Here is a 25,210-nt window from a genome sequence, read left to right as displayed (position 1 = left end):
GCTTTGTACATGACCAGCTGTTGTAGTGTTGGTTTTAGATAGTGAGGGACCTAAGATCGCTCTTTGGTATTTCTTGTTGTGATAGCGAAAGAAAGAAGTGATTATATATTTCTTTTTAAACAATTTATACTATATTGTCTTGTAAAATTAAAGGCATCTATGACTCCACAGTATTGCTTTTAGATTTGTATCTTGCAAAAGGCTTAACTCCCGTTTTAAGAAATGAGTGCCCAGTGTAGTTATAGCCAAAATGTTTGTGTGCTAATATTCAGCTTATAGACGAATTCTTTTATGCTCAAATGATAGGCGATAGAAGTAGATGATAGTGGCTCCATTAAGTGAGAGTTCTAAATGCCAAGCATGCTGCCATGTATATATATATATCTGGGAGAACTAAGGCAAAGGACTATTTTGTTTTCCTGTCTGGAGCCTGAGGAAAGCAGAGTTGGTCTGATAATAACGGGGAGAAAACAAACAAAAACAGTGATTGAGTTTCACTCTGTAATTCACTAAAACAATGAACACTAAAACAACAGCACTGTTGACTGTGGGGGAGCTCTGGTATCTGGAGTTTCCCTCCAGTGCTGAGGGAGGAGGGGGCTGTCATGGGTGCAGGTATGTCCATGTGTGCTGAGGGAGCTGATGGGTGTTTGCTGAACTTCTATCTGTCATTTTTGACAGGTCTTGGAGAACAGAAGAGGTGCCTGAAGACTGGAGGATAGCCAGTGTCACTGCAGAAAGGGCAAGAAGGAGGATCTGGGAAACTACAGGACAGTCAGTCTCACCTCTGTTCCTGGGAAAGTGACAGAGCAGCTTGTTCTGAGTGCTATCTCCAAGCAATTGGAAGAGAAGGTTATCAGGAATAGTCAGCGTGGATTCATCAAGGGGAAATCAGGCTCAACCAACCTGATAGCCTTCTATGATGGCATCTCTGGCTGGGTAGATGAGAGGAGAGTAGTGGGTATTGTCTATGTTGACTTCAGCAAAGCTTTTGATAATGTCTCTCACGTCGTTCTGATAACAAAGCTGAGAAAATGTGGGATAGGTGAGTGGACAGTGAGGTAGCTTGAGAACTGGCTGAGCTCAGAGGGTGGTGATCGATGCTGCAGAGTCCAGTTGGAGACCTGTGACTAGCAGTGCTCCCCCAGGGGTCTGTGATGGATCTGGTCTTGTTCAATATCTTCATCAAGGACCCTGATGAGAAGTTAGTGTCCACTCTCACAAGTATGTCAATGATACAAAGCTGGGAGGAATGGCTGACACACCTGATGGCTGTGATAAGGTGGGCCATACTTGGCAGTTCTCAAAATTCATTATGGACAAATTAGAGCCCATTTTAAGGAGCTGTGAATTCTTTACATCCTTGTAATGATGCTGTTTCCTTAAGGCCTTGTGTTGAAGAACATCCTTAAGAGAATGAATCACAGGCTTCAGAAGGATGTGCAGCAGGGAGATAATCTCTCATCTCCCTCCAGACCTTCATTTTAGGTGTCTCAAGACTTTCAGAAGTTGGAAGAAATTGCTTTAAATTACATTTAAGTAAAAAAGGAAACCAGGAGATTGGAGACAACAAAATAAGGGAAAAAAAAAATAAATTAAAAAAAATCGGAAAAATAACCCATTAAAACATGAATTACAATTTGAGATTTCTCAGTATTGTATTCTCCTCACTGCAACATTTATTCCAATACATTTTTAAGCACATGCAACACTGATGACCTGTTTGTACATGGATTTCTAATGCTGTCCAAGAACCTTTACATTAAAAGCATACAAGAACTCACACACACATGCATGTATTCCTTCTAGCATTAGTCCTGAGGTAAACTTAAATTTCACTTGAGAAACCAAATGTCAGTTCTGCAAGTAGATTTGGGAGACAATTCACCAGCTATTATGGACAAATTCCTAACCTGGATATCTTGCACTCAGCTGCGGTTTGCAGCTGAAATTGCTGTTGTTCACCCCATTGCAATGTTTGGCTCAAATTGTTCAAAGCAGTCCAAGATTTGCAGCACTGGAGACAAAAACCATATTCTTTAGAAAATATACTCAATGCAGATGAAGGATCATATGGAGATGCTAACATTTAAAACATAAAATTGATTAAACATTCCCACATGGAAACTAGAAAAACTTACAGTTCTTTAAAGTTATTTATCATTCGATGAATAATTCATGTAATTATACAATCAGCCTTTTTTTCTGGCTTAAATGTTCAGGCCAACTCACCATAATAACAAAAGGCTAAAATGACTTACTGTAAAGGAATGACAATTGTTTAAAATGAATATGTCTTTTAAGGTATTGCATGAGCCCATGGCCATCACATTCCACTAGATGTCAGCATGACAAAACCAGCTTGTGCAGACTTAAAAGCGTAAGTCCACTCGTTTATTTATTTTTGTCATCTTTGGAACATAGTACATGCCAACCCCATTAATAACGAAGCATATATTCGCAGCAATAAGTTGAACCCAAAATAACAGTCTCATTATATTCCCCCCTCCTTGCCCCCCTCATTTAATGGAGCCAAATAAAGGCCTTCAAATCAGACTTGTGATGCCAAAAAAAACCATTTCTAAATAAGATGTAAATCATTTCAGTTGTTCTAACTACTTTTCTGAATGCACAAATACGGTCTTCCCACTTTAAAACACAGCACAACAAGCTCTTTTTGTCAGGTATTACAGTATCTGGGAGAAAAAGCTTTGTGTCAGATGCAGTGTAGTTGATCCATGTTGAAAATTATAAGGCACATGCTTAAAAAAATAATAATAAAAAATCCCTCGTTTTGAAGTATTTTCACAATCATATCTTGGAAAAATTGGGAAAAATTGTTCTGGATTACTCATCATAGTTACTGGCACTTGGTTGGGCTTTCTCCCCCCCCCCCCCCCTTTTTTTTTTCTCATTTTTTTGGGGCAGAAGGAATGAAGGATCACAAAATGCAGAAAAAAAAAAAAAAACAAACAACAACAGAAAAACACAAACAAAGCAAAATATGACACAGTGATACAATGTCTACCATGACAGCAATGGCCAAATCTTCTCATTTCTTTGACCGACAAAGCAGTGACAATTGACTTGACTTAGATGCACATAGTTGATCACTGGTTTGTCACAGTACCTGAACTGCAACAAAGGGTGGTGGTTGAGTTCTTGGTTCTTAACAAAACAACGCTGCCAAGTAATTGCTGTTGAAAAAATTACAAGAGAAATCATTGGGTACCTATGAAAAAAAAAAAAAGCAAGATGAACCAGAACATCATCTGTGGAAGAGAATAATGGTTAAGGAACAAATGAAATCAAATGGCAACATTTCCAGGCATTTATTCCAATATCTTAGAAAATAAAAATATCTTAATAGCATCACCATTTAAAAGTACAAAATAATGTTGAGATTAAGCCAAAAGAAAAGGAGACTTTTCTTGTCTTTCTTTTTTGTCCATCTTAAGCTTCGCTTATTCATGTAACAGATATACCTTGCCGGTACAATTTTATGTCACAAGACGCACAAATTTTGGTAAGGAGTGCCATTCCCCTTTCTCCTCTGTAAAGTAGCTCTTCCCTACAAACGGTCCAACCCCCAACTTTCTGGTGCCATACCAGTGCCTTACGAGACTGCAGAACAGATTCCCACATGAGAGGCCCATGCAACCAGCAGCAACAAGTTTAGAGCATGCATTCCCGCACACACACTCAGCCAAGAAAAGGAATTCAATCATTATTAGAAATCCACCTTAAGGCAAATAGAGACGTATCTTCTACCTCTTGCTGAAATATTTTCACTCATCATATTTCAAACACGGATCTTGAACTGGGTAAATGAACCGATGCTCAGTGTGGAGAATGCTTTAACCAGAAAGAAGAAAGGGATAGGAAACATTTTTCCTGTCCAAAACAAAATCAATCATTTTGCCTCAATTCTATCTACATTTTGTTAAAGCATTCCGTACTCTTTCAGTACACAACATCAGATTGCAAGTTTGGAAACTTTTTGCTTGCTCAACAAAAATTCAGACAGTGTTTTCTGTTTGCAATCAGAACCACAACCTTAGTGCAATATTATATTTATTTCTTACAGTAATTTTGGTTGCCATACAAGAGTATTAAGGATTGGGGAAAAGTGCAAGTTACAGGAGCTTGATCTTTTAATCAGTCGAAATAAGAGGAATTAAAGCACAAAAATTACAGCAACATAGATAACGTGAACACAAGTTCTTACACAAACTATAGCGAGAAACATAGTAATATCTAGAAAAGAAAAGAAAAAACGTAATGGAAAAATTATCAATTTTTGTGGCTCATACACATAATCATCGCCAGATCAACTGGGTAATGCTTTTTAAGAACGGAGAAAAAAATCACTATTTTATTAACTTAGGTACCACAAATAATTAACTTTTGTGATATGTAAATTCTGTAAATCAACAGTCACATCTAGTCATTTTATAATATATGAATTCAACTGAAAATGTTCTCAGACACCCAGGGAAAGGAGTCTGTGCAGTTATACACAATTTACATCTTGTAAGATTTTGGTATCGTATACACAAATATTACAGAAACTAGGCATGTAAATGCAATTTATTTAAATTACAGTATATAAACAAAAGTTGATCCTAAAACCCAGAATATCATAATGTATTTCATAGATCTCTAACAACTTGTTTTTCACTATCATAGAAGCATGAAATAAATGGGTCTTTTCTCCTCCCCCCAACGTTTCCAGACTGACGAAAATACTCGGAGGCAACGTCGTATCTGTTACTATTGCTTTCTGTAGCAAAATCATCAAACAGAGCTAGAGACCAATTCGTCTTGGCAGAGGTGCATTTTATTGGTGAAAGGAGGTCCTCTCAGGTCTCGTTACGTTTACTTTGTAAGACACAATGTAAAAATAAACTATTTCATTAGCTCTTTAATGTTTCATACCTCTTTTCAGCTAATGCTTTTGTACCTATTCTTTCAGTACCTGAAAAGATAGACAAGCAAGTAATACGCCTGCGTTAGAAAGGGATTACCGCCAACTGTAATTGACCGTGTATGTCAGCACTCGTTAAACTGAAATTAAACAATAAGGATGTGAGTAAAAAGCAGCTTCAAAGTCAACTTCTACATTGTTTTTACTACTGTAATTTCTAACGTATTTTCTGGCACATATTATAGAGGTAATATCAACTGTACCCGAAGGAAAAAAAAAAATAAATAAAAAAAATAAAAAGAGCATGGCATTAGTGGTTTATTTACTGAATTCTGTCGTATCACCAAATGGAAGACAACGATGGCTAAATTACCATTTGTACACTTCTGAAAGTATCTGATGGCCTCAAGTTGCCTGTGTCGACTATCTGAATGAGACTGCCATCTTCTACACCACCTATGGAAAAATGCAGTACTTTTGGAAGTAAAACACCTTAGTACTTGGTTGGTTTTTATTACAAGGTTACTTGGAACTTTCAAATACAAATATAGCGTAGTAACAGATGTTAAGTCAAAGGACTTGTTGTTCCGTAAAGGGGGCAGGAGGTTAAATAAGTTGCTTTTTATGAGTATCCAATGCGTTGGTAACTATAACCACTTTTGAAGAAATAGTCATCCTCCTTTGTAGAAGTTCTAGCAAAGATAGAAAATATAACACAGCTCTGCTGGTTCAGATGCATCCAAATGAGGTTGATTTTAAAAAGGTCAAGACTTTATAATTATTCCACAGAAATAGTATTAAACCACAAAAGTTTTTGTTGTTTTTCACTTTCTAGCACTGAAGTGGCACAAAGGCTGCCCAGTAGACCAGCCACTTATTTTCTTAAAATATTGTGCTTATAAACTATCTGTACAACTATTTAAACTTGCAGTAAAGAAAGATATTTAAAATGCTAAACTTTATGTATTCATACTAGGGCTGTTGCAGACCTAATTAGACACTTGTTTGTGAGCAAAAATAATCACAATAAAAAAATTAGAGATAGGCTGGACCATATTAAGGACCACATCAAGGAAAGAAAGTTCAGGTATCTTGCAAAATGTAAGAGAACCTGACAGTATGGTAAGTAGGCAGTCTAGCCATCCACACACAATTTATCCACCTTGAACATCTTGAGTATTATGTTAATAAAGACCTACAAAACTCACAGATATTTAGAGGTGTTAATTACAAGGGGAGGTCCAACATGCAGAGAGAGACTTGTTAACTTAAAAAAACATAATAAAATGAAATAGTCAGACTGACCAAATGTATGCATTCCCCCTGCTGCCGAGGTCTCCTGGAAGCTCTGGCCCGGAGCAGGGTGTGCTCACTGCCACCTGCACAGCAATCACGGGTGGCCAAGGGAAGCGTTCAGCCACCCGGGAGGTTCTCACTCCGCTCTTCTTGTCCAGAAGCCCATACTTGTTAATAGCAATAAAAATGAGAAACCAATACCTACCAGTTCCCTTGCCACTTAGGCACATACGCACTGGGACACTACATACATCAGTGTGTCTTGGCATTAGCTTTCTTTTTTCCTTTTAATCTTTTTTTCCCTTGTTCATTTTATTTTTAAACAAGGTAGACTATTTCTATTTCTGCTAGCAGCCTGAAATCCCTCTCTTAAAATACCGGCTACCTTCTCATTGACTTCAATGAGGGAACATTCACCTACTTAATCTTTCTTGGCCTGATGTTGAAAATACCTAAGTGCTTATCACTCACCGGATTAGACAGTATCACTCGGGGTTCACCTTACTTGATATCTGACTGTGAAGTCCTGAAGATGCAGCTGTACATAAACCCAATTTTTTTCTTTCCTGGTTTGCAGAGTTCACATTGCAACTTAGCAGTAGTTTAGCTGGTTGAAAACTGGGGGTCTCAGGTTCAAACTAGCTTCATTTTGTTGTACCTCTAAGTGAGCATTCCTTCTCAGTTTTATGAAATGTCTGCATCGTCTTACAGGTCACGTCAATGGAGCATGTATTGAACTTGTTCTGCCACCTTGGAAGAGTGCTAAGTATAACTGCAGAAATAAAGAAATACCAGGTAAAACAGAGCAAGGTTACCTTTGAGCTAATTCCAGCAGAACAACCAGCTTCTCTGCCAACAAATCAGAGAGCTAAAATTAGTAAAAAACAGTTATATGAACTCCCGTACCTGTCTCAATATTGTGCCTCTGCTAACAAAAATGGATTTGAATGGTAATGAAGCAATCTGTCCTCTTTAAATAAACTAAGCTTTGGGAAAGGAAGCCTGCTGGGAGACTGAATGAATGTCAAGAAGAGAATACAGTGCTTTTCAATTAAGGAAAAAATAAATGTTTGCAATTTGAAGTTAAAAGAAAACCGGTCTGTAATGGTTCCAGCAGAAGGGCAGTATCAATAGATGGTGATATTTTTGAAGTTAACAATTTTCTCTCTCTCTCTCGTATCTCCCCACAACTTTGAAATAAAATGGCCCCACTCGTACAACACATTTAGATTTATATTTGGGTGTGTAACATACAGTCTGCATTACCTGAGTACCAGGAATTAAACTGTTTTATTTTTCCCCCCTAATTTTGCTGGCACTCGCAGACAGACAAGGCATTTGGGGTATTTCAGTACCAGCCCATCTCTAGTTATCAACAGAAGTTTGTGAGGCAAAATAGCTATTCTTATCTGTCCAGCAGCTGTTTCAAAGCTCTTTCTATGTTCATTCTGTGCCCAACTCTAGTCACTCCAAGGTCTATCAGATCTTCCTTTTGTAGATTTGGTAAATGAGTGCCATCTATTTCATTGTCCATAAATGTTTCTTTATGTTCACCTAAGTTTAGACTTTCCAACCAATCTGCCACATCTGGTTTAGTCCACAGGTGGACAGGCTTAGTTGTAAAAGGCTTATTTGAGATTGGCTGTTGTAATATTGAGGGAGAAGGAGACCTGCTGCGCCCTGCGGTCAAGCCAAATAAGTCCCCAGAGGGGGGCTGGCTGGGTAGGCTAAATACATCGGACAGAGTTGGAGAAGGAGATGAAGCTGAAGCAGAAGCACTCAGAGGAGCAGGCATGATGTCTTTATTAATCTCTGTTGGTGAAACCACAGGGCTTGGAGCATGTCGTGCTCCTGAGGTCCTACTGTCATAGTCTGGGGACCTGCTCTGCAGTGTGATCGGCTGGCTGGTTCCAGGTCGGACAGTGAAAGTGATTGTTGTACTTCGTGTACCTGAGACAGTACTCATGACTTCTGTGCTCCTGAAATTGTAAACAGACATGGAAAGTTAGACACATCAGCTGCCAGAGAGGCCCATATAAACACATGGTAAACGTGGCTTTGGAACGTCAGAATAGTATAACCTTTTTAAAGAGCAGTATCAGGTAGAAAGTACTAAGATGATAGCATCATTCAATCTTTCCCATAAAATGATCTTAAGTTCTAGTTAAAAACAAAACCTTCACTTATCAGCAGTTCATAGAAACACATTCCAGAGCACATTCTTCCTTTTTAAGGCTATAACAAATTGCCTTATGGCTAAATGAGAAACACTGTGTGTAATAAGCATGTGGGCACTTACTTAGCGTTACCCATGCAGTGCAGTCAGGAGTTGATGCACCCTGCACTACACAGAGCAGGGTGGGTCCTTCATTTCAGTTTTAGTTTATTGGTCCTACACTGTAAGGTAACACAGCTAGTAACAGTAGCCATGGAAAGAAACATTATTGACTTGAGTTCTGGATCTTTTTTTTTTTTTTTCCTAAATAGAAATTGTACTTTATCAGTTTTGCTACAAAACTTACAGAGACAAAATTCTTGTCACTCTGCACACCCACAGGTGATGTAGTTGTAATCAAGTCACTGGCACCTATCTCCTGCCTAGAGGAAATCTGAGATTACAAATGAAGCAAGCATGAAGCTTGCTGAGAGGCTCTCTTGCCAAGGCTGGCAGGGTGGTTGAAGGAGCAGACAAAACTAATTTTGTCTGGTAGCTACAGAACAAATTTAGAAGCAGAAGGTCTGGGTTCAGGCCCGTTCACATCACAACATGCTTAACTACGCAGCCCTTCCTTTTCGTGAGACAGCTATGCCATCCAGCATGTGCAATAGAGGATCTTCCACTGAACTTTTTGGTGCCTGAAGGCCCAGAGTTATTCACTTTTAAAATACCCTACCAGTTAGAGACACCTTCGGCCAAGCAATTTCATGCACTTCCAGACCAAAGGATTTATTTATCTTTGAAGTGGTGCCACAGACTCGAAGGGATGATCTGCAGGACACTGTAGCTGGATTTCTCACTCAGACACTGGCTGAATCCCTCTTTATCTCGGTGCCAGACTGTCCCCATGCCTGACCTGTCATGCTTGGGGCAGAACAGGCAAGGACTTCGGAGCACAAAGGCAGATACAAATGCTTTTGTTAATAATGCAGATTCACTGCTGTGCATAAGAGAGCCAAAGAAAGAGTGTGGGTTCTGGAGCCCTCATTTCAAAGTGCTGCTAAAGGAACCAGCTGAGGTCTCTACCTGAACCAGTGCCCAAAGATCTTGTGTTAACTGCCAGTAAATAAAGTACCAAAAGTGATCCATGCAAAACCACATCGGCTCTCTCTGAGTCATGCCTCTCATCACAAGATCTGCTTTATAAATGAGAGCTCCTCTCGTGCTTCTCTTGCATGGAGAATCACAAAGGCTTGGCTCACACCTGCAGAACACTGAGATGGCTGAGAGGGAGGATACGGCACGTGGGGTTAGGCTGCTCCATCAGATCTGCTTCCCAGTGCAATAGATGCCCATGGAAGGAGAGTGATTTGACTTTGGGTCCCCAAATCCTTATTAAAAGAGTGATTAAAATTTTGATTAAAAAGATGATGGTCCCAGTACTTCCCCAAATCTATTCTAACACGCTGTTCCTGTGAACTACTCAAAAAGAAGAAATACAGGCAGCTCACCTGAGGCAATGATAATGGCCTATTAATCCCTTTCTCTCATACAAGCAGCCATAGTTACTCCTGGTAGCTTTGATCTGAAGAGTCTCTTCAGTGGTTCCTTGGTTTGCTCCTGGCTGTCGTGAGCCCTCTTCCTATATAATCCCCGCATAATTCAGCCCATAATTAACAAACTTAGATGTCAGGTAGCCTACAGCTCTTCTACACCGACATGCGCAGCACACTCAGCACAGCGAGCCTCTTTCAAATAAGGATCCAATACCATGTTATTAGAAAAGGACTAAGAATAACTGTTTGGAGAATGTACATGTTATTCACACGAGCAATCCCAATGATTTCCCACAGGTTGTTCCATATATTTCAAAGGGAACAGGGGATCTCCTTGAGTGCTGAAAGATCAGCACTTCACTTAAAACACAGTGGGAACAAGACTTAGAGCACTTTGGTCTTTGTAATTTAACAAAGAAAAGAAATGCTTGGCAAGGTTTGGAGTGCTTCCTGTGATTTGTTTGGAGCTTAATGGCTCACATTGTCTTCCAAGACTAGAGCTGAGAATTCTAACACATAAAAGTCAATGGCAAGAAACAATTCAATTCTACTAATCGAGGAGAGAGAATATTTCTACCTACTTAGCATCAGGAGTCTCATGGACTTTAATAACACACGATATAATTCTGAATCCAAAAAACTCTTACTTGAAATAGGTTAGGATAATTTTGTACTACCGATTGGAAGAAGGACAAGGTGAGCTTTGCATCAATGAAGAAATCTCTCCCCAGCTGTTTATTTGTACTGACCCTTTTACTCACGTTTCCTGTGTTGCAAAAATGAGAAACGAGCTGCCATCCTCTGTGGTAATATCAAACGGATGATGCAAATTTATCTTCTGTTATGGCAGATGCCAGCAGAGAGCAACTTCTGTTACTTGGCCAACAGCTCCTTCTCGTTTCTGTAACTTGCTTCTGCTGCTGCTTCTCTTTATCATTCCTTTCGCACACTCCCTGTAAATCCTCATTCAGGAGATCACTGTCACTGCTCCTTTAAATAAACTACATCAAGACACTAAAACAAAATCCCCCAAAGTAAATTGTGCACTCTTTAAGAGTTCTGTAGACCTGCATTACCTCCCCTTCTCATGCACAGGCAGAAGTACTGGGTGAGCAAAGCAACAGAGGCAACATTGGACTTTTTTGCTCTTCCCGTCAGCCTAGATGAAAGTAATGGCTCCTCATGGCTACAAGCAGTATTAAAAGATCTGTAGGCATCTGGCTTTTCTCAAGCCAAGGGATCAGGACTACTGACTGTTAAAATATGACTCTAGAATGACAATAAATTATTTCAGCTGATGAACGATGCTTCAACACTAGCTCAGTTTATAGCCACTTCAGCACTCAGGCTAATAGAAACATTAACCCTTTTATCAGAAAGCTCAGAGCACTTTGTTAACGCACGTAATCCTCCAGCAATACACCTCAGTTGTTCTCCACATTGAGAACAAAGACTGAGTCACTACGCACTGCCACAGCAGCCCTATGCAGGACCAGTTTTGCAGTAACCACTTGAGGTCACCGCTGTCTGCAAAATCACTCAGTAACCTGCAAAACAAAGTTTGTGCTTTACTTCTGACTGCAGCTGGCTCTGCAGCCTTTGTGGCACAGGCTCAGCCTCGTGACAGCCATGTGAGCCTGCTGGAGCCCAAGATTGCATTTCCAGACTTCCTGTCTCGAGTCTTCTACTGCAAGATTCTTTTTTTCCCCTCTACTTTCACTTGCTGTATCAACTCCAGTGTGGAAGGAAAAAAGTTTGCACCTTTGTGCAACTCCCATCCATCCCCACTTCTAATTTATGTCACTACAGCGCTGTCTGGTGCAGATCGCCTTGAAACTCTCAGCTGCCTTGCATTTCACAGATGATAGTATCCTGGTCAATATAGGTGCAAGCACATTCCAGCTGGAGGGCAGGCATGTTTTCATTGTATTGTGGGTTTTCCAGATTTTTAATAGGAACAATTAGGCCTTATTCTATCATCTGTTACATTAAGCATATTAAATATGTGCTAAACCTACCTAAACCAAAATTTCATTTTAATAAAGTGAAAAGTCTGATAATTATTTTAAATAAAATTTGCCCTGTTGGAATCAGCATATGGAAGTAATTTGCAAACATTTGCTGCTCTAAGGCTGCACTGCTGGTAATGCCCATTATGTTGTCTCATATTAAAACCACAGTATATAATTCCTATGTCTCCAAGTAATAAGCCATCATGACAGATTGTAGGCAAGAAATTATTACAAATTTAAAATCAGATTTGCAGGATTCAAATTCACCACTAACTTAACATTAAAAGCAAACGAGTGAAAGATGGCACACTGCAATAGGTCCTAAGAGCCTCCCATTAAAAACAAAAACAAAACAAAAAAAATCAAACCCCCAGATGATTATAGTTTTTCTCATAAGAGCTGTTTTATTCTCTGACTTGGCAGAATACTTGCTGTCTCTGACAAAGCTCTTCCACCATGTTGGATCAAAAACAGTGGGAGAATCTTTTCCCTGCTTCCAGTGGGGAAAGATTCAGCTGTTACCACTGCAGCACAACTTGGTTATTTCAAGTCTAGTTTGTCTTTACTTAAGAGCTTACATAAGCATGTAAAAGTGCACTTATCATTCCCCCTTCCCTCAAAAACATACCCTAAAAGCAGAGTTTGGGCACACTTAAAAAATTAAGTCTCCATATTTAGGTGCCCGGGTACAAGTTCAGGAATCCACTCTTATGTGGAGAGACTATAAAAACCTTTGCTGAATACCCGCCCTATGAAAGTGGCTTTCATTTCAGTTGGAGACAACATCCTATGTCTGGTTTGAGAATAGCTATCATTTCTGGATAAGGAGAGCTAATCCACACTGCATTTTGTATCAAAATCAACATCAAAATCACTAAAATGCAATAGTATCAAGTGAGCATTAAAAAGAAACAGAATGTACAACATGGAGTACTCTATGCTTTATAGTAAACACTTACTTCATGGCACTTCAGCATGACCCACTTCTGAGAGCAGCAGCCATGAGAGCAAATAAAAATGACAAAATGGAATGACCGAGATGCTGCAAAACTTACTGACAAAGCAAGGAATCCTGTGAAAGTGCCTGACAAATGGTTAACGATATGAAATGAAGCCAGTGGGATGACAGTAAACTGAAAAATCAAGAATTACTCCATGAGATACGTGTTTCATAACCAGAATAAACCAAACGTAGGGTTAAGACCCATGCGTGAATTCAATTCTACCTCACCTGTTTGTTAAAGTATAGGAACTTATCCAAATAAAAAGGCCTCAGAAATGTACACAAGCCTGACCACAGACAGTACCCCCTTTAAAACTTGATCTGTCAAGACAATACTGGTTATTTTTTCCTGAAGGACTTGATGCTGCATGGTTAAGCATTCTGTGCAACTCCCACATCTGCAACAAGCAGTTCCCACTGCCAGGCTGACATTCAGCCTGCCAGGAGGCCAAACATGGATGCTGTGTGAATACAGTCTGGGAAGAAGGAGAGCCCTTCAGAATAGAACTAGCTCCTTCCTACTCAAAGCTATCAACCATTTTGGGGCGGTGATGGCAGGGCACAGTGGTGCCTGTGTATTATTCCTTATTAGCACATGAGAGAAGAGGCGGAAGCATGATGCTCACACTAGGGGTTTTGCTTCTCTTGCAGCCACAGGCTGTCCTGCGTTAATCCTGCTGGTATTATGCAGCCAGCTTGCAAGTTGCTCTTGATCACTGTGTCGCTAAGCAACTGCTGGGTTCACAGAGCGAGCATTCCTCTTAACCTGATAAAAACCCTGCATTAGCCTTCTCCTTCCTTCCTTTTAGCAGCTTCATACAACAGTCAGTAGCCTATCAAGTAAATTTTGTAGCCTCGTCATATTTGTAAGTGTAGGAGTTGGTGATGCTGCTGCGCTACCCTCCTCTTTGCCCAGCTGTGGGGAGTGCTTCATCTCCCAGCGTGGAGCATGTCCAAGCTCTGGGATGGGCAATGCAACCCCGGGCAGCACATTCTGATCTTGAGTATTGGGCTCAGGTAGGGCCCTGTACTCAAATGCCATAAGCTGCTGCTGTAAGGAATTTGGGGCAGAAAAGGAGGAAGTGATGGCTGGGTTTTATGGCCTCTGATTTGAGATCCTGACTACATGGATGGACCAGATGAAAACTTGTACCTTTAAGAATCAGCTCCAAAATTTCTTAAAGCGGATGATGGCCAACATGAAGAGTGGGATGAGCCCACAGGAATTCAAAACCTCTGGTCCAGAGCCTGCTGATCAAACCCTTCGTACAATGAAACAAGCACATCCTTTTGCTTTTTCCTCTTTTTCTGTCCTTTCCCAGGCTCCTCTTCCTTGCCTGCAGCTAGTCACCGCCTCTGAGCAGCAGATGGTTTCCAGCCAAACATTTCCATGCTCTATTTAAAAATCTTCAAAATCAGCGTCTCCATAAGAACCACAGAAAACTGTAAGTACATGGTATAGAATTACTGCTAAAGCTATGTACACTGAAAAAAGGAAGACTAGGTTTTTTTTAATGTAATAATTGAGAGAGAAATGCTGCTCAGTATTGTAGAACAATCTCTTCATGATCCTCATTTCTCAAAAACATATAAAGAAGATCAATTTTGCCGGTTTCTGTAACAAGCTATTCCCAAACAATTTACAATTTAATTCACCTTCATGCTGCCCTAATGGTGCAATTGCTGTAACTGAGCTACATTTGTATATCCACTGGCTGTACAGAGATAACTCCTAGAGGTATTTAGAGCTGCTTCCTAGGCTATAACTTCATGTTTCACAATGGAGAAATACATATTTTAATTTCATCAGGCTGCTAGTGCTATGAGCAGAACCCAAGCGAGCCTGAGAACATTACTATTTATAATACTTCCCACTACTTCTCCTTGGCTGAAGGGTATGAACAGACCTACACATTTTTCATCACTTTTCTTTAATTCAGCAGAATCCTTGCTTTCTGAAAGCTAAACTTCCTTGTTCCTTTTCTCTTACTGCCTCAAAGAAAAGGGCTGTAAGTTCTACAATTGGTTGATGTACGTTTTATAATATGAGAAAAAAAAGTGAAGAATTTTAGCTTCAGAATTGAAATATTAGCTTTCATACCTTGGCAAGATAGTATTCCCTGATCATAATACATTATGACTTTGTAAAAAATTGTGTCAATCATGATCAGACTAGAAAGGCTGTAATTTATTTAAGTTTTTAAAGGTAAGGTAGAAGAAAAAGCAGTAAAAATAAACCTTTGTCTGGGAAGCATTTACTATGCAACTGTGGCCTTTATGTAGACACTTCTAAGAGCAGAACTGATATTAAAGATGGGCAGTCCAGAGCATATATAACACAACAAAAACAAGAAACTGGAGCCGAGGGAACTGGTGATAGCTGAACCACTTTCCATTATCTATCAGCACTCCTTGCTGACTGGTGAGGTCCTAGAAGACTGGAGACTCCCATCTACAAGAAGGGTTGTAAGGAGGACCCAGAGAACTACAGGATTGTTAGCCTGACCTCAATGCAAGGGAAGGTTATGGAGCAGATTGTCTTAGAATCATAGAATCATAGAATTACCCAGGTTGGAAAAGACCTTGGAGATCATCACGTCCAACCGCAGCCTAACCATAGTACCCTGACTCTAACAACCCTCTGCTAAATCATATCCCTGAGCACCACATCCAGATGGCTCTTAAACACATCCAGGGATGGCAATTCAACCACCTCCCTGGGGAGCCTATTCCAATACTTGACTACCCTTTCTGTAAAGAAGTGTTTCCTAACACTCAGTGTCTTGAGTGAGATCATGCAGCATGTGCAGGACAACTGGGGGATCATGCCTAGCCAGCATGGGTTCATGAAGAGCAGGTCCTGCTTGACCAACCTGATCTCCTTCTATGACCTAGTGACCCATCTGGTGGTGAGGGAAAGGGCACTGATGTAGTCTACCTAGACTTCAGCAAAGCCTTTGACACTGTCTCCCACAGTATCCTCCTGCAGAAACTGGCAGCCCATGGCTTGGACAGGTACACCCTTGGCTGGGTAAGGAACTGGCTGGAGGGCCAGACCCAGAGAGTGGTGGTGAATGGAGCTAAATCCAACTGGCGACCGGTCACGAGCGGTGTTCCTCAGGGGTCAGTGCTGGGGCCTGTCCTCTTTAATATCTTTACTGATGACCTGGATGAGGGCATTGAGTGAACCCTCAGTAATTTTGCAAATGACACCAAGCTGGAAGTGTCAACCTCCCTGGGGGTAGGAAGGCCCTACAGAGAGATCTGGACAGGCTGGATAGCTGGGCTGAAGCCAATGGGATGAGGTTCAACAAAGCCAAATATCAGGTCCTGAGCTTTGGCCACAACAATCCCAGGCAACGCTACAGGCTTGGGGCAGAGTGGCTGGAAGACTGTGAAGAGGAAATAGACCCGGGGGTACTGATTGATGCTAGGCTGAACATGAGCCAGCAGTGTACCCAGGGGGCCAAGAAGGCCAATGGCATCCTGGCTTGCATCAGAAACAGTGCTGCCAGCTGGAACAGGGAAGTAATTGTCCCCCTGTACTCAGCTCTGGTGAGGCTGCACCTTGAGTACTGTGTCCAGTTCTGGACCCCTCACTGCAAGAAAGATACTGAGGCCCTGGAGTGTGTTCAAAGAAGGGCAACAAAGCTGGTGAGGGGTCTGGAGCACAGACCTTATGAGGAGTGGCTGAAGGAGCTGAGATTGTCCAGTCTGGAGAAGAGGAGGCTCAGGGGAGACCTTATAGCTCTCTATAACTACCTGAAGGGAGGCTGTAGTGAGCTGGGGGTCAGCCTGTTCTCTGGTGTAACTGGTGATAAGACTAGAGGCAATGGCTTCAGGCTGTGCCAGGGGAGATTTAGGCTGGACGTTAAGAAACACTACTTTGAAAGAGTGGTCAGGCGGTGGAATGGGCTACCCAGGGAGGTAGTGGAGTCACCGACCCTGAAGGTGTTCTAGAAACATTTGGACGTTGCACTGAGGGACGTGGTATAGTGAGAACTATTGGTGATGGGTGGATGGTTGGACTGGATGATCTTGTAGGTCTTTTCCAACCTTGGTGATTCTGTGATTCTCCACTGTGATAATATTGCTGTTAGCCTTTTGTTCCCTCCTTCTCACTCTTCCTCCAGCTCAGAAATCAATCCTCCCTCACCCTCTGCTAGTCTCAGAACTGGACAAGGTCTGACTTCATTATTTTTATAGCTCAAGAACCTCTCTCTAATTTGCAAATACATGCATTTAGGCAGACTTTTCAGGAATGAAGTAGAATTTCAGCCAGATTTAAATGACTCCTTGTGAGTTTTTGCTTCCAAGTGGTGTCACTGAATCACAGAATTGCAGGGGTTGGAAGAAACCTCAAGAGATCACCGAGTCCAAACCCCCCAGTAAAGCAGGTTCCCTACAGTAGGGTTTTGAATATTGCCATAGAAAGATGTTCTACAACCTCTCTGGGCAACCTGTTCCAGTTCTTCACCATCCTTACAGCATGTTAGTATGGAACTTCCTGTGTTCAAGTTTTAGGCAACTACTTGTCTCTACAGACTCTATAGTCCATAATGAAAACCATTTGCAAAGGCTGAGTTATAAGAATTAAAAAGACTAAAGGACAGAAAAGCAAAATAATTTCCAATTGCTGTCCAAGATTTTTCTCTAAAATGACATACATAAGGTATGGCTCTTTCTTACATGATTATTTTCATTTCTCAAATAAAGTGAATTACTTCTTCAAATTACTTTTTGCAGCCTTTCTACTGGCTTAAATTTCTTTTCAAAGAAAAGAAGTAACTGTTTGCTTCTACTTTTCATTTTTTTCTCTCTAAAATGCAGTACATATTTACAGTACCATTGCCTCAGTTATTAACTAATAAAATAGTGATGATAAAGACCTACACTGCAACCTGGAAATGACTACCAGTATAAAATACAGAAGATAATAAACATATTGTACATATGATGCCATAGGCAATGGCGTCATATAACTTAGCACGACGATCAAGCCCAAGCAAAAAACTGAAGATAAAGGAAGAATAATAGAAATTGAAACACTTGGAGTCATCTGAAAGACAAGACTTACGTAAATTCAAACAGTGCACAGGTTTTGATTTACAGTTTCCCTAGATAGTTTCAAATCAACATGGACAGGGTTCAGCTTCTGTGCTAACTTCAGTAAAGACTGTCTTCATCAAGCAGCCAGTACATATCTATCTTTTCATTGTAGAGTTTTCACTGCATTAAAAGCTTTTCCCATACTGGCAACTCAATTTCACACCAATTAGTCAAGCAATACTGATAGGAATTCCAGAATTGCAAAACTTTTCTTCCATATTTTCATCCTAAAAGACATATAACCTCCAGACCATTCTGTGACCAGTTAATAGCTTACAACTTGCAAGAAATAATGTAACGGCCTGACCCTGAGGCTTGTGATCACACTGCTTTCTGAATAAGTAATCACTTGCATTTAACAGAGCCATCCTTTCCCTGAAAGAAAATCATCTTAATGCATGCAAAGAATGGTAGATTTTCAAAGGCCAGGTTATTATTATCCAGCAGAATAATTATAATAAAATTTACTTATGGGCTACATTTTTTAATGAGCAAAATCAGCACTACATCTCTGCAAAAAAAGAAAAAAAACAAAGAAAATCTATTTCTTCGGGGCAGGCCAGGCTAAACAATATTGAATACTTCAGTAAAAAGTCCATTTAACTGCTGCAAATTTCATGATATTACACCATATTCCAGAGAAAAGTGACTACATAATTACCTATGCATTTACCTAATGGTGTTTGACTATTCAAAGTACCTTTGGTATCGTCATGTATTACACTGCACTACGAGGATGGTGCTGTTGGGTGAAATGAGCCACACTTTTCAACCTATAGACTTCATGACTAGCAAGCGCTGACAATAGAAAGCAAGAACCTAAAACCAGTAAAGCTGAGCGATAAGAGACAATAAACTAACCATTCAGCAAAACTATGAACAGTGCAAAGTGATGCCAAAGAGAAATTTCCTAAGATGGCTTCATACTTAGGTCACTCCAAAAGTAATGCCTTCTATTTATTTCCATTCTACAGCAGATACAAAGAACACAATAACACAGCTTGATAGAGTAAATTCTCATCTACAAAACACTATTTTTCGACACAATCACCATTATTAAATGTGCATTTTCACCAGTGGTGAACAAGGACCTGCATGCTGCACTCATAAAAATCTACATTAGCAGTGGTGACTTGCTGTCACTGACACCACTGCTGAAAAGCATCACTCACTGCCTCACTGTGCCCACATCCACTATGTGGTCTCTATAAATGTTCAGCAAGCATTAATGAATGTCAGTGGGTGGCATTTTTTTCTGCATGGAGGAATTCCATTCCACACTTTCACTGCATACACATTTCCATGTCAGACACCATTTGGTCACAATGCCACTCCACTGCTATCTGTTGTACAGCAATAAAGTATAATGGAATATTGGTGGGAAGGATCAACCTCTACTACCATACCACCAACATACACCTCTGACATCATGGGCTAACATAGTAAAAAAGATGGTATTAATTCTGGAGCAGGCCTCATATTTCACAATTTAGTCAATTATTAGAGATACAAGCAAAAATTAAATAACGCACAGCAAATGTGAAGTAAGCTTAGTCAGAAACATTTTGTCACTTGTTTGAAGCCAAAATAAGTTATGAGACTGAAGAAAAATTATCATCACATTTTGAAAGGAAAAAAATAAAGAGAAAAGTGCTACTTAAACACAAATCTAAGTAACTCGTGTCAAAACAACTGATAGGCTTGTGCAAACTGCCTCAGAAATCGGAGAATACTGAGAGCCCCTATCCTAGGATGTTGATTACGGAAACATTGGTGATATAGGAAAATCTTCCCCTCTGTAAAACTGTTTGTATAACAAGTATGTACAATAAAAGGTGCATTCCTCTTTAACTTATATAATAGGAAAAGTTAGGGAAGAGATGAAAAAAATCCAGCCTTTTTCAGTAAGTTATTTGGTTATTTACATTTACCTTGTACTGAGACTTGCAGTTTTTGTTCCAGTAGGTGACTCCAATCCTTCCCCTGGCTTTGAGGATTTTTCTCTGTTCATTTGCTGGAGTATTGAGTTCAGTTCACTAATAACATTAGCCTTTGGGCCTGAGAGAATTGGGCTTTTCACCTCCGTCACATCTCCCCATAGCTTAGATGTCCTTTGGGGAACAACCTTTGCCATATTGGGCTGCGCACTGATGGGAGGTGGGGGTGGAGCGGGAGGAGGAATAACAAAGCTGTCTACAGTTTCTTCAATTAGCGCATCCTTGTAAAGTGCATTGCTTTTGTTGATTATGGGCTTCATTTTTGGCTTAGGAGGTACTGGGGGTTTGTCCACCAGAAATGTTTGCCCATCTGCATAGACTGTACAAGTATCCACGTTCTCGCACCCTTCTGAGGATAAGGTAGAGATGCTGGACACCGTTGAGATAGTGCTGGTTGTCTCTAAGTGATGGTCACTACTACTTCGACTGTCTACCTCCTCAATCCCAGAGTCAGTGACATTGTCAAAGCTGTCAGGGGGTGGCAGAAAGGAGGCAGGCAAACAGTTTGAAAGACCCACTTGCTTTTTACTGTCTAAGGAATTGGTTGGCTGGCTGGTGACAAATGGCGCAGGTGAAGGTGTGCCGTTTTTCCTTTGCTTAATCAAGTCCGTGAGAGCTGAAGCGGGCACCGAGCGGTCATCAGGGATGTCAAAGCTGTTGGCAAACTCTAAGGGGGGTGGTAGTGGCTCAGTAAAAATAAATTCTTCATCAATATCAACTGATGCTAAGGGTGGTGGGGGGATGCGGAAGGGTAAGATGACTGGGTCATCGACAGAGCTCGCCGCCACAATGGTTTTGCAGGGAGATGCCGGTGGCTCAGGCACAGCAGGCACGTTCAGCTCACTCTCAGCTTCCTCGGTCCCCTCTGGCCTCTCTGACAGTGAGTTTTCAGGGCTTGGTTCCATTTCAGCTCCCTTTTCCTCCTCATCCTCAGGCGTATCATCTGACTTTGCCGTGTCCACAGTATGAACCATTAACAAGCCAGCTGACTTCTGCTGTGAAGTATCCACAATATTTATCAACATGTTTTTCTTCTCTTCAGCCTTCTTTTCTTTCCCTGCATCTGTTTCATACTTGTTCTCAGTCTCCTGCCTTCGTAGTGGGCCACGAGTATTTTGCCTAGTGACAGTAGCAGTAACAGGAAATGTCGTTTCAATATTAGGTCTCAGCTTTGTATCGATGTAAAGTGGTTTATTAAGGTCAGCCTTAACAGTGTCCACTTTGCCTGGAATCTGCTGTGTTTGTTCTTTCATGGCTCTGTCCCTGGCAGAGAGAGCGAGGGCTAGTGGTGAGTTTGGATCTAGCAGCTTTCCTGTGACCGGGTGAACGTAATTATCAGAGGTGGATGCATTCGTGGACTTAGCTGCCGCTGTACTGTTTTCAGTACCTTTCGTTTTGGCCGAAGCATTTAATGTCCTTGCATCACTTTGATTGCTGGGTTCACTGCTATTAAAAAGATTTTCAGGCTCTCTAGGTGCAGGAATAGGAGACGGTGACATAAGCTGCCTAAAGCCATCTTCACTGCTAAACATTGCTTCATCAGTAAATTTAGATTGCCTCATACGTGGTGTCGGTGGTGTTAGTCCAACATCTTCATCTCCTAGGTCTGTGGAGAGGAAGGCTGGAGAATTACGCCTTGCTTCCAGCCGCTTTTCCCTGTCCCTCACCGCTCCAGCAATGGCTGCTGCAAATGGACTGCTGACACCTAAACTGTCATCAGGTCGGAGTTGCCCAGGTTGCTCTGAAGACTGAGGGTCAATTTCCATGCTGCTCCCTTGGCTGCTCTTCCCGCTGCTGCTGGTGGACGGCTCTTTCACAATAATTGTGGGAATTGGAATAGAGCAGGTCTTTTCCGGACTATCTTCAACATTGGATTGTTTAACTAGCATCCCCTTCCGCCTTGCTGGTTTGGCTGGTACATAAACTGCTTTGCTTGCAATCTTCCCAACCTCAGAGTATGGGTTTTCAGGCATCTGGCCTCTCTTGTTCCTGAAATTTGCCTGAGCTGTGGCACTCCGACTGTACAGGTCCTCAGAATCCAGCGAGTAGCGGTCCAGTTCTCGTCTGAAATAAATCCCCTTGTCTCTTATCATTGTTCCCACATTTTCAGGCCTAACCAAAGATATTTTTGCACCTGAATTCTGATTAAATGGAGGTTTGATAGTTCCATAGCTCCTTGATGTTGGGGATTTGGGAGCGTTGTACAGGGAGGGAGAAGGTGGTGGTGGTGAAGGGGGTAAGGACTGCGGTGGTGGAGGGATATCTTCAGAGGTGTCAGGCATTGAAAGACTTCTGGTAAACTTCAGCATAGGAGGAGCTAAAAACTGCCGTTCTTCCTCTGTTATTCCTAAAAATCAGAAAGCATATTAAAACATTGTCTTCCACTGGAATCCCTCATATTATACCATCTCTGTATCCAGCCTAAAATGTGAGGGTATAATTCACATGGCATGAGGCCTGTATATAATTGCAAAAATGGTCTTTTGCCTCATTCAAGCAGTAAGTGTTTTTCTTGTTGAATTTCCAGAGACCAGATGTCAGAATTAAAAAGGATGCTACAGAATTTTAATTAAACTGATCACTGATGTGTAGGCAAATGTTTTGTTTTTATGTATCATCAAGGTAGCTGTAGAGAAGCACATTTTCTTCCACAATTATTGAGCAGGGAAGACATTCTGAGCAAAAGAGTAGCGTATGCCTGGCTCTAGCAATTTCCAAATGCATAAAATAAGGCAACTAATGAATTTTTAAGATGCACTGAAACTTAGCAAAGGGACTGAGAAGATCCTACAGGGAAAAAAATTATACAGTTTTATTTCAAAAGATGACATTACATTCTTACAAATATGGCTTTTAACATAAATAAACTCGATGATGGGAGAATTTAGAAGGCCAATTTTATATCAGCGTAATGTGTTTTTAAATTGAGAAATATCACTACTAAGATTACCCAGAACAAAACAAGTTCAAATTCGGATTGCTTTCCCCCCCCAACCCCTCTTTGTTTAATCATTAATTGACACAATTCTTTGGAATGAAAAGGAGGTGATTTTTATTCCCTTTGATCAATAGGGATTACTTTGTAAACTACTACACAGCATTACAACACTTTTGTCTCAACAGCAAAACAAAAATGAATAATATTTTGCCCTATTTATTTCCTTCCTTCTCTCTGCAATAGAATTGCACTGGTTTCTTTTTGGCTCTATTCTCTTTTCCTTTTCCTTCTCACAATTATTTCTGGATAAAGGGCATATTTTAAAGAAAGGAATTAAATTAGAATTCCAAAATACTTGCCTACAGCTATTAAAGCAGTATGTGGAAAATTAAACAAAAACTTATTTTTCCAGGAACTCCGTATAAAGAAAAAATAAAATTCACCGAAGTAAGAAAGAAAGTACAAAAATAGGTGAATTACTAAGAGGGGTGAATGATGCACAAATGAACTATGCACGAGAAATATTTTACCTATAGATTTTTGTCTTCTCATTGTACCCCGAGGTATACCCAGAAAAGGACCTTGAGGACTCCCTGGTACAGTTGGCGTCATCACAGCAATACCCTGTCTCTCATACATGGACTATAAAAAAGCAAACAAAAGAACCCACAAGCATTAAAGAGTGCAAAACTTTATCCCACATGTAAATAACTCCTTGGTTAAATCAACTAATCTACTACCTACCCCTCTTGGGATTCTTACGGAGAACAGCAAATTTGCTATTCTTTGAAGAAGGATGCGAAGAGAAAGGGAAGGCTGAGACATAGGCTAATAAAATGACAACAGCTGTAAGTAGATTTAGTTGAATTTACAAGGTAATATGTTAAGTTTACAGCACAATCGGTGTGCTGTGAGAAAAAGGAAGCCCGAGCAATTGCATTTTATTTCACTCACTTCCAAAACATTACCACACACTGTATCACTATTAATTTTCACTTTGCACCAGGCTGTACACTCTCCTCACTACTGAGTGGCAGACTGACTCCCTGGGTCTTGCACAGATGGTACTTTGCACAAGGTTACACAGGAAGACAGATCCTCAACTAGGAACTGCAGAATGTTCCCTGAATCCCAATGCACTGAACTGCCCTTCAACATAGGTTATCACACAACTATTTGTTTTCTGTCACAAATAAGTCTCTATTTATTTCCTTCCTTCCTTCCTAAGCTACTGAGAATACCGCAGTGCCTGTGTCGAGGCAGGGGCTGCTTCAAAGGGGTGGCCAATGGAAAAGTACATCTAAGACACAATAAAAACAATTATTTTTTCACACATAAGTGCCGTAGAAGCAAATTCTACAACTGAGGAATCCAATTTCAGAGTTCTTGAAACTAAATTTTTACTATATACTGTAGTCAATGTATTCAATTCTTCCCTTTCAAATCACTGTATATTATTTTGTCAAGATATTACATAGACCATTAGGAACAATAAAAAATATGAACTTGCAGAAACCTTTACATTAGTGGAAATTGTGTGGCTGCATTAATACTGACACTCAAACTGCATTAATGTACTTCAATTTTCAGTGATGTTTTTTCATTTGGTCTTAATTTTGTACTGACCCTTTCAAGTTACAACTTACTGTTATCTCACTGGCTGATATTACAAGGAAGAGTAAGGTCACTTACTTCTGTTTCAATAACACCGAGATAGCAATGTTGTTGAAATGACAATCTCAGAGTAGATATAAGAATGTAACAACAAAAGGTTTTAGGAGCCCAGAGGCTCTTCTGTTAAATGAATTATTATCAGAAATACAGAGTAGATCAAAGCTACAAGGTAATAAAATCAGCATGAGCACATAAAGCATTATTTTAAATTCATTTCTATTGTGCTTTGAACATTGTACACTAGCAAAGTATCCTTTCCAAACAGTTTCAGAAGTGAAAGCAGTACTTCATAGCTACCACTCACATTCATATCTGTAGCTGAGGGAAAACATCTACTAGAAGGCCGCTGTTTAATAGTTGCCACTCTTGAATCCACAGTTGCATTGTCTGCAATTCTTGATGGCTTGGAAACTGGTACTATTTCATCCACCTTATCTGTAACATAAAAGTATTCAGTAAAATAAATATCATTTGTTCAAAACCTGAAAAATTAAGTATTGCAAGGTCAAAGGAAGAGATTTACTTTTCAAAAAAATGCAA

The 25,210-nt window shown here is 40.4% G+C and overlaps 1 protein-coding gene across 5 annotated transcripts in view; it reads right to left on the bottom strand.

Moving 5' to 3' along the window:
• Positions 1-3,317: 3,317 nt before the first annotated feature.
• The window catches only part of SHANK2 (SH3 and multiple ankyrin repeat domains 2), a 292,208-nt gene continuing 270,315 nt past the window's right edge, over positions 3,318-25,210 (bottom strand). For all 5 annotated transcript variants that reach the window (XM_072339251.1, XM_072339252.1, XM_072339253.1 and 2 more), the window contains 4 exons: positions 24,975-25,105; positions 23,527-23,638; positions 19,993-22,405; positions 3,318-8,202 (listed from right to left, as the gene is read on the bottom strand). In XM_072339251.1, the coding sequence (XP_072195352.1) occupies positions 7,629-8,202; positions 19,993-22,405; positions 23,527-23,638; positions 24,975-25,105 (3,230 nt within the window). In that variant the 3' untranslated portion in view covers positions 3,318-7,628. The remainder of the gene's footprint in view (positions 8,203-19,992; positions 22,406-23,526; positions 23,639-24,974; positions 25,106-25,210) is intronic.

The sequence above is a fragment of the Excalfactoria chinensis genome, chromosome 5 (assembly GCF_039878825.1).
Source record: "Excalfactoria chinensis isolate bCotChi1 chromosome 5, bCotChi1.hap2, whole genome shotgun sequence".
Classification (NCBI taxonomy): Eukaryota; Metazoa; Chordata; class Aves; order Galliformes; family Phasianidae; genus Excalfactoria; species Excalfactoria chinensis.
Note: the sequence above shows the minus strand (reverse complement) of the source record. Positions and strands in the feature narration are given on the sequence as shown.